General features: G+C 36.1%; 1 protein-coding gene across 1 annotated transcript; it reads right to left on the bottom strand.

Moving 5' to 3' along the window:
• Positions 1-7,999: 7,999 nt before the first annotated feature.
• LOC132054875 (non-specific lipid-transfer protein A-like) lies at positions 8,000-9,569 on the bottom strand. Its single transcript, XM_059446834.1, has 2 exons — positions 9,191-9,569; positions 8,000-8,171 (listed from the first exon to the last, which is right to left on the bottom strand). Exons 1-2 carry the CDS (start codon positions 9,523-9,525, stop codon positions 8,162-8,164), a joined length of 345 nt encoding a protein of 114 aa, XP_059302817.1. The 5' UTR covers positions 9,526-9,569; the 3' UTR covers positions 8,000-8,161.
• Positions 9,570-9,933: the final 364 nt, after the last annotated feature.

The following is a 9,933-nucleotide window of genomic DNA, read 5'->3' as shown; positions in this document are numbered from 1 at the left end:
GAATAGAAATAGACATCATAAAGGAAGATCTTCGGGCGCCCTGGCATGGATAGAAGCTCACCCTAAATCTGTCAACAAACGGCCTCAACGCTAGATATGAGGTCGGGTAGCAGTCTCTGGATCACAATCTGCACTCAAAAGAATGCGGCAAGGTAGTATCAGTACAAACACTATGTACCGGTAGATATCATAGGCCGACTAAGATTAGTATCATGCATACATCATAAAATCAATAAAATAGAGAAGCCAGCCAACAACACATAATCAGTTACCCCAATCAACAAGATAACCATGGTTATTAACAATCAATTCACCCAATGATATCAAGAGTCAAATCACGGAAGCAAGCAACGAAAATAAGTCTATCAACAATAACCATATACACGCTGTACACGCATGCTATCTGATGTCATTGCTCAGTAGTCATGACTTGTAGGGGACCCATGGTGTCCATGTACCACTCGTTCTGGACTCACTCCTCATACCCGAGCTCACAACTAGGCCACATCCTCACCCCCCGTCAAATGTGCCAGTTCATATATAGGCCTCATCCTTAACCCCGATCAATTGAGCCATTTCATATATATATATATATATATATATATATATATATATATATATATATATATACACATTATTTTCAATAATCAAATCATCATTGGTATCTCGATTCCACCAAGAAGATCATATTAACTTCTCATCATAACACCATCAACTTGTAGGTCCCAACACAATGAATAGAGCACGAAGCACAGATAATCACTTAAACAACAACATATAGAAAGTTCAACCACACATAATCATTTTTGAAGACTAGACATGCTTTCTCTTATCATTTCACAACACATACAATCAACTAATCACAAGTCTAACTCAAGTAAACCGTAACCTACCTCGAATGTAAAGCTGGAACAATGCAGATTACTCCACTACAGGCTTTCCCTTCCGTAAAGCCTAGGAACGCTCAAAGTCTAGTAATTAGAATGCTCAATGAGTCATAATTACTCTAATCACAAGATCAATTCAAGAACACCCTTCCCTTTAGCCCCATTTCAATGGGTGAATGATTTCTAGGTGTCAATTAACCTAACATTTGCCTTAGCAACCACCAATTATCAATTTATAAGGCTATTTAATTAAATCATCTATTACAAGCAGTTTCCATGGTCAAGCTACCGTTTTTATGAAACCCTAAGTCTCAATTCACTTAGTTCATAACTCTAATGGTTCAATTCTTGATTAAAAGGAGATAACCCAAGCCATTAGATAATAAACACATGATAACCACCATAACCCATCAACTATAGAAGGTCTATTAGGTTCTAGGGTTACTATTTCTAATTCACCATTGTAGACCCATAAAAGGGATGATAATCATGAAGTTGATAACGTAATGATGGAAGGGATGGTTGAGACTTACCTCTCAAGGATATTCTTGCCCTAGCCTGGAAATTCGCCCTAGGTGCTTGTGGGGAACTAGTTTGGAGTTTTATGAATAAAGAATTCGGAACTAAGTGTTTAAAAGCCGACATTCGCTCTAAGTTGTGACAACAAGGGATTAAATCACTACTGCAGCGGTCTCGCTATAGCGGCCAAGTTCCCGCTATAGCAGACCACAATATACCTAACCTCCGCCATGGCGGGCCTAATCCCACTATAGTGACATCGCCATATCGGTCCAGTGTCCGCCATAGCGGACAACCCAAATCCCATTTGTCTGCTGCGATGAGAGGATCACCGCCGGCAGTTAGCCCCGGTCTACCGCCATATTCTCCCCGCTACGGCGGTACTCACCGGAACGAGAAGCTCGCAATTTCCCCATTTTTTCAATTATACCACCCAACATTTCATCCGACGTCTTACAAACAAAAACAAAATATGCACATAGACATAAAAATACCATACGAGCTCACCCATGGCCTAGGAATTCCCAACGGAGTTCTAATTTCCTACGGCACCCCAATGGACTAAAAACAAAAAATAAAATCACAACACAAGCCAAGTTTTCAGTTCTTAGACTTATACAATCGAGTTTCTATTAGCTCGTTCTACCCTTGAGAAGGTTCAATTTGGTGGGGGTGATCCTATGTTTTCCATAACGATTGGGAGGGTCGTTACACCATAGGCTCGGGAATGTTTTGGACCCTTGGTTGGGAAACAGGTTAAGTTAATGAATTAGAATTAATCGTGTCAAGATGATTCTGGATTGGTGTTTTGAGTAAGCTAGCAGGTTCGTAGTGTGTTTTATGATGAAAATGCATATTTGATTTGTGTCTGGGGGGATTCCAGATGAGTTTTAGATGATTCTTGTGGAAGTTCTAACTTTGAAAGTTAAGAAAGTTCAAGAATTGGTTTTACGCTTGATTCGTATTTGTGATGATTCTATATGTGTTTTGAACCTTTGAGCAAGTTTGTGGAGTGTATAGAGACTAGATGGGATGATTGTACGGGGTCCCGGGGGCCTCGGGTGAGTTTCGACGCTTTTGGAGAAGAGTTGACAGCTTTTTTGAAGTATTGTTGATTTGCCGCCCAGCTCACCGACCGGCGGTGCTGTTGCGTCCAAACTAGCTGGGTCTTGGGTAGGCATTTTGGGCCAGCGCCCAGTTCGGCGCCAAGCAGTGGCGTGGCGCCCAAAGGTTCTACCCATAGGGGGCGAATTTTCAGCCGTTTTCAATTCATTTCTCTACCATTTTTATACATGGGAGCTCGATTTTGCAAGGTTTTGACCTAAAATTTACCATCAAGGTTGGCGTAAGTGATCCTAACCTATATCTATTGATTATAAATGATTATATCTTTAGATCTAACAACAAAATAAGGATTTGAACTAGAGAAATTGGAGCTTGACTCTTAGATTTTAAGAGAATATAAGCTTATGATTTGAGATTCAAATTGTGGACGAAAATCGATGATTTTTTTAGATTTACGACTTATAAGTTATGGGTAAGCTGATTTTGTGATGAAATTATAGTTTTGACCTGTAGGGGCTCGGGTTTGACTTCGGGGCCGACATTTAGGGTTTAGAATAATAATAATAATAATAATAATAATAATAATAATAATAATAATAATAATAATAATAATAATAATAATAATAATAATAATATAACAATATAGGTGTCTGCAGACTCGTATGCTCATGTAGATTACATATTTGAACAGATTGGGATTGTTCAGAAGCTTTGGGGAAAGTCAAGGCCTTGTTGTGAGCTTCAGTTTCTGAAATTAAGGCAAGTTGGTACTTTACTTGTCCTTTATTTGTTGGATTACCATTATGCCCTTTTGAGCTAATAACTGCTAAGAATGGCAGTGAGCATTCGAAAGCCAAACCCTTGCCACCACTTTAGTTTGGGGTTGATTGACGATGCTGCTAAGTACATGATGATTTTTTGTGTGTGGAGTCTGTTTCGAGCACCAGTGCAGCACGTAGAGTTACTGATCATTGAGGCAACCATTTGAAGTATCCAGGGTGAGCTGCTGCCTGATCCGGGGCACCGGGCTCTATCCTTTTAGTTTTATTCTATTATCTATACTTTGAGACAGTATATTCAGTATGGTTTATCGGATTAGTCTTTTGTATTCTAGTAGTTCTTGTACTTGGTTTTGGGTTGTATTTGACTAAGTTATATTGCGCACTTATATATTTATATCAAGACTATTTGGTTAATGATGGAAGCGTAATCAATTCTTCTACTTTGTTTTATATTTATTTTGTTACTTTGGGAATGGTTTGCCTACCAGTGGGATAGTGTAGGTGTCATCATAGCCCGCGATTTTAGGTCGTGACAGTTTAAGTGGTGGATGAAGTAAATCCCATTACGACTCTTCTTTCCTAAATGACCCTACATGTAGCTTTAAAAGGGTGTTTTTGACTTGCAGTGATGGGTGACACTATTTTCGAGGCAATCGGATGAGTATCAAAAAAGAAAATCTAAGTTTTGAAGTTCTTAATTTGAAAAACAAGGAAAAGGGGTTGACCAAAGTCAATATCAGGATTAATGAGCTCGGATTTGAGTTATGACAGTTCTTTTGAAACATGATTTATGACATAGTTGGATGGTTCGGACGGATCTCGAAGGGCTCGAGAGTGATTCAAACACTTGGTTGGAATTCTAGTTTAAGTTCATGGATTTGAGTTGACCACTATCAACATCGGGTTAAGATGACTCCGGGTCAGTATTTTGATCGTTCCAGCAGGTTCCTAGTGTGTTTTATGATCAATCTGTATATTGGTTTCTATTTGGGAGGTTTTGGATGAGTTTCAAGGGTTAAGTTTATTAATAAAAGTGTTGGAGAGAATTTGGGTTCAGCTAAGGTCTGGTGCAATCCCACCGGCGCTTTTGGCTCCACACCTACAGAGTCGCACCTACGCATAGTGGTTTGATGGTACGAAGAGAGGTGAACTGGGTAGGTTCTGCACCTGCAGCTTTGCACATGCGATGGGTTTTCTGCATCTGTGGAGTTCGGCATGAGTTTGGGTTTTCGCATTTGCAAAGGGTGTTCCACAAATGTGATGTCGCATCTATGAGGGAATTTCCACACCTTCTAGAGATCGGGCAGTCTTATAATTATTTTCCCAATTCGATGAGTCATTTCATAACTCTTTTTTGGGAGTATTTGGTCTCGAATTCAGGCGATGTTGGAGGCCATCAACTCGTATTATCCAGGGGGTAAGAATCTAACCTCTCTTCTTTGTTTATTAGTGATTCTTGTCATGTAATAGCATTTAATTCACAATTTGGGTTGATGAAATTGTGGTTTTGAGGCCTAAAATTAAGAGAGTCGAAATCTTCAATTTAGGGTTCGAATAATGGGTGGATTTGGGTGATTTTATGGATTTAGGCTATACAAGTTATAGGTAAATTGCTTTTGCAGTAAAGTTTCCATTTTGACCTCTGGGTCCGAGGCTGACTTTTGGTTTGTCTTTTCAATTGGGTTATTTATTTAGAGATATGGGTGTCTATGGACTCGTAGACCTATATATATATATATAGGGGTGTACATGGACCAGGTTGGTTCAGGTTATTCAAATACTAAACCAAAGCAATTATGTCGGATTTTAAAATCTACAAACTAAACCAAACCAACATAAGTCGGGTTTTCTCAAGTTTTTCGGGGTTTTTTTTGGGAAAAGTTCATATAAAATAGATAACTTTTACTTCAAATATTTCTTTAGTCATAGTAAGATACAGCTATATAATTAAGGTGTTTCTTAAGAAAATAACACATAATGTTAGATGAGTGATGACATTGTAATGAAGTATTCAACAAAAAAGATGATGAAATCGCATAATATAGATATTGCTAATTAATATGTAATATGATCATAATTAAAAATAATAAGTCATGATAAAATAAGAACGGTTAATAAGAATCAATTACATGACAAAAATAAAATTAAAAATTAAGTTATATATTTTCACAATCTAAACCAATGCAAAACTTAAAAATAGATATTCAATATTATTGTCATTCCGAGTGATAGAATTGAATTTCTTTTGTTAGCATTAGTATTGACTTGGTTTTGATTTGAACTTTAGTTGACTCGCTAACATTTATGGGCTCTAAACTTATTGCACCATTCAAAATTCCAAGTCCAAGCTTGAAATAATATGTTAAAAAGCAAAAACTATGAAAACATTTAAGAAATGTTCATAAATAGAGTTACAAATAAATATTTTTATGTATAAAATATTCTTTAAAATTGTATATATGTATTGTCGGGTGGGTTTGGTTCGGTTTGACTGTTTTTAGTTAAAACCAAACCAAACCAATTATGGTAGGGTTTTGTTTTTCACTACAAACCAAATCACTAATTGGGGTTTTTTTTTTTTCTCGATTTGACTCAGATTAATGGTTTGGTACGGTTTGTAGATTGTCTTTATACCGCCCTACCTATGTAGATTACGTAATTGATAGATTGGGAGCGTTCTGGTAAGGGAAGGCGACTTTATGAGTTCGTTTGCTCGGCTTTGAGGTGAGTTAAAGCTTTCTTAGACTCTGTTTGGGGGATGTTTTCAATAACTTAATAATGATAAGGGTAAAGGATGAAAGAGGGGTCTAGTATCCGTAGTGTGACGGGCACTGATATAGGTATTGGTGACATTATGGGTAGTTTTATTGAAATATGAGATTGACTGGCGAAGTCCATGAGTGCTAAATTTTGCATGTAGGGTATTAGCTGATAGATAATTCTCTTGATTTGACTGTCTGTGTGCATATATCATTCCTTTAAATTTCTTACACTTGTGATAATCAAGTTGTTGGACGTATTTATGAATAGTACTGCATTGCATATGATATTCATGCTTACTTACGGTCGTTAATGCATATTCACCGGGTAGACTAGCATGATTTTTGGCCCGATGTGGTCTGGTGGACCTGGTTTCGGGTGGAGTGATGGTTATTTCACCTTTATATGGTTGAGTGCCCAATATGGTCCGGTTGGACCTGATTTTAGATGGGTATATGGACCTTGTGAGTCCCCATGGGTCGCAGCTATAGGAACCCCACCATGGAAGTTAGCGTATATACCGATTGTTAATATGGATATTGCATTGCATTGTATCAGCTTGATTTCATATTTACTTGATTGGCTTGTTGCTTCACTTGATTACTTGATTGTTTTTCATTTGATTCGATAAACTATAATTGTGATAAATCAACCCTGTTAATGGTAAAATAAGACTTTGTATAACTAATCTTGTCACTACTTCAACGTTGTCGGTCAATGAGGTTTACTGAATACACGTAGTTCCCATACTCATACTACATTTGATGCACTATTTTCGGTGTAGATTTAGACTCAAGCGCTAGTGGAGTTCACGGAGCCGTCTAAGCCCGAGGATATTGATTTAGGAGTCTAGTGGTGAGCTGTCTGGCTGATCCGCAGCGTCAGTCTCCTTCTATCTTTATTTATGTTTGTCTTTTTTACATTTCGAACAGTTGTACTTGGTTATTTCGAACTTGTATTCGTACTCTTAGTCTCTTTTTTATACATGACACCAGGTTTTGGGTGGTAGTTGCTATTTCCGCATTGTTATGACTATAAGACAACGTTTATGAAATGTCTCGCTTATCACTTTACTTTTTCGCCTAATTAATTGAATGAATTGAATTTTAAGTGATTTTTGGATCGCCTACCAGTGAAGGTATGTGCCATCACGACTTATGATTTTTGATTCGTGACAAATCAATTCTGACCCTGCCAACTTGGCCCATTTAAAAGTTGGGCTGATATACAACCAAAATGACCTATGAGAAAATCATCAAAATATTATTAAAAAGATACTTTTTTTTCTTTAAAATACTATATAGCCGCAGTGAAGAGAGATTTATTAGATACTTAAACAAATTATATGAAAAACAAAGAAATTAACACTTAGTGAGTTGGGACTTGGGCGGGTTGGGTTATGATTCATTGTTTAGCGCATTTCACTATTTCAATCCAACTAGTTTCATCTCAAGTAAATTTAGAGTGGTTACTAACCCACTCATTTTCACCCATTCAAATTCAGCACAACCACCACATTTTACACCCCTAATTATTATTGGTACCTTGCTTTAAATATGTGTTTTCATGTGACTGCAATGTTTTTGTAGTATAATAATTCAGTATTTGAAGTTCACATGTCTAAATAATCAAAATTTGTATCGCTAGGGCTAACTGAAGGGGAAGCAACGTTTCCTATCGGGAGTTTTTTTACCCTTAGACTTGAACGTAAGACTTTTCAGGTGGATGAATCTTATTCATCGCACCACATCATTATATGAAAACATATTTTTTCTTTCAAAAAATATTTTCAAAAACTCATGTCAAAATGCGATGAGGTTGAAGTTTGTTTATTGTGTTATATTTTCATTTTTCAGGTTAGTAATTCTACTTTTAAAAATAGATACTTATAATTATCTTTTAAATAAATTGTTTGTGTCATAAGTATTTTATACTATCAGTTTATTGAATCGATGTGATGCATAGAAATCAAAGGGAGAGCTCGAGTAAAGGTAAAACATAGTTTTTAATAGATTTTCTATCATTTAATTGAAACACAGATGGCAATTGCCAGAAAAGGAAATTGACAACATTCTTGTCACAAAAATATCATCGCCCCACAAGACTAGATTTCTTCTGCCTGTGGATGGTTTTCTTCTTACTTCTTCTTCAAATAACCCTGAAATCGCATAGTCAAGAAGAAAAATCAATTCAAAGAAATCCTAATAAATACATAAAGAGAAGTGCCTCTATTTTATTTTTAAGAATATATAAAACCAAGTTCAACACTTAAATGTGGTTTTTACAATTGATACTATCAATTACTTTTAATCAACTATGCCGACGAGCTATAGATCCGCATTTATGTCCCACCACCTCAGTTAATTTCAGATAACCTAGCAGACGGACCTAGACACACACACATATAGATAGATAGATTTTTTATTGTAGTCCCGTTATTATTATAGCGTGAATTTAGAGCCGGTGTAGGAACCATACGGATTTTAGTGAAAAGGCGTAAATATACCCCTCAACTTGTGATTTAGAGCAGATATATCCTTCGTTAAAAACGTGGTGCATATGCCCCTGCCGTTACACAAATAGTGCAAATATGCGAGTTAGCTTGTTTTTTAATTAGAAAATGTCACGTGGCTTTAAAAAAAATAATCAACCTATTTTTTTTAAGCCACGTGGTAATTTTTTTTCTGGTGGGTCAGGTCTGGTTCATTTTAAAAAATGGGTAGACTTATTTCTTTTTAAAGCCAAGGAGATATTTTATTAAAACGCACGAGACAACCCACTAGGAAAAAAAATTGCCTCGTGGCTTTAAATAAAATAAGTCTACTATAAAATAAATGGGTAGACTTTTTTTTCCTAGTCACGTGATATTTTCTTTATTAAAAGATAAGCTAAATGAGTTTTCACAAAAATTCTGGCAGCGAAAAAGATATATTTGCACCATTTCTGTAACGGTAGAGGGTATATATGCACCATTTGTGTAACGGAAGGGGTATATATGCACCACTTTTTAACGGGGTATATCTGCTCTAAATCGCAAAGTTGAGGGATATATTTGCACGTTTGCCCAAATTTTAAATTCTGAATCTGCCTCTACACTTAGAAAACAGTCATGAACCTTGTGCAGAGAGAATTAAGTTCAATAATAGTCATGCTAAATTAAAATGTACAAATGCTTACTTGGAGCAATCAGGATTGCGATCCAATGGCATAAAGGGTTTGAAGTGGCAAAGATCAGGAAGTTTTTTAGCTTTCTCAAAGTCCACTGGGACAGTTTTCATGGCAGCTGCAATGCATGTACAAATAGCTTTGCGGTCAGGTTGTGAGGCAGCAGCAATTTTAGCCAAATCTTGCAATCCAACACAACATTCTTTGCTAGGTGTTGGAGCTGGACCTACCATATAACTTCCACAAGACATTACTTTTGGCATAACATCAGTACCACATTGAATAGTTGCATTTGTTTGGCCTACAATTAGAGCCAGACCAAACAAAGTCAAAAGGATTTTTGTCATTTTTTCTATGAGAAGAGAAGAAGAAAGGCTTTTGAGAGAGAGATATGAATGACTAAGGTGGAAAGCCTATTTATATTGGTTGAGAAGTGTTGGGTATTTCATTACTTGGATATCTAACATTAATGTGATATGCCATATATTCACTTGGTTTGTTAGACATAGAGATTTCTATGATGTAATAATTAAAGTAATCTTCAGTGATTTCACAAATTAGATTCTTTATTGGTGAAAATGATTTATACTCTTTAATTTTGCTTTAAAAAATAAATTACGCTCAAATTTGAACAATAGACATTATTCTCCCTATTTTATACATTATCTATTTTGCCCTCGACATTTTAATTATTCATCTCTGTAATACCTTTTTTATATCATATATATTATTTATTTTTTAATTTTCATAAAAAA

This window comes from Lycium ferocissimum, chromosome 4 (assembly GCF_029784015.1).
Source record: "Lycium ferocissimum isolate CSIRO_LF1 chromosome 4, AGI_CSIRO_Lferr_CH_V1, whole genome shotgun sequence".
In the NCBI taxonomy this organism is placed as follows: domain Eukaryota; kingdom Viridiplantae; phylum Streptophyta; class Magnoliopsida; order Solanales; family Solanaceae; genus Lycium; species Lycium ferocissimum.
Note: the sequence above shows the minus strand (reverse complement) of the source record. Positions and strands in the feature narration are given on the sequence as shown.

Coding starts and splice junctions, on each gene's coding strand:
- LOC132054875 (XM_059446834.1), bottom strand. CDS start 9,525: ATGACAAAAATCCTTTTGACTTTGTTTGGTCTGGCTCTAATTGTAGGC.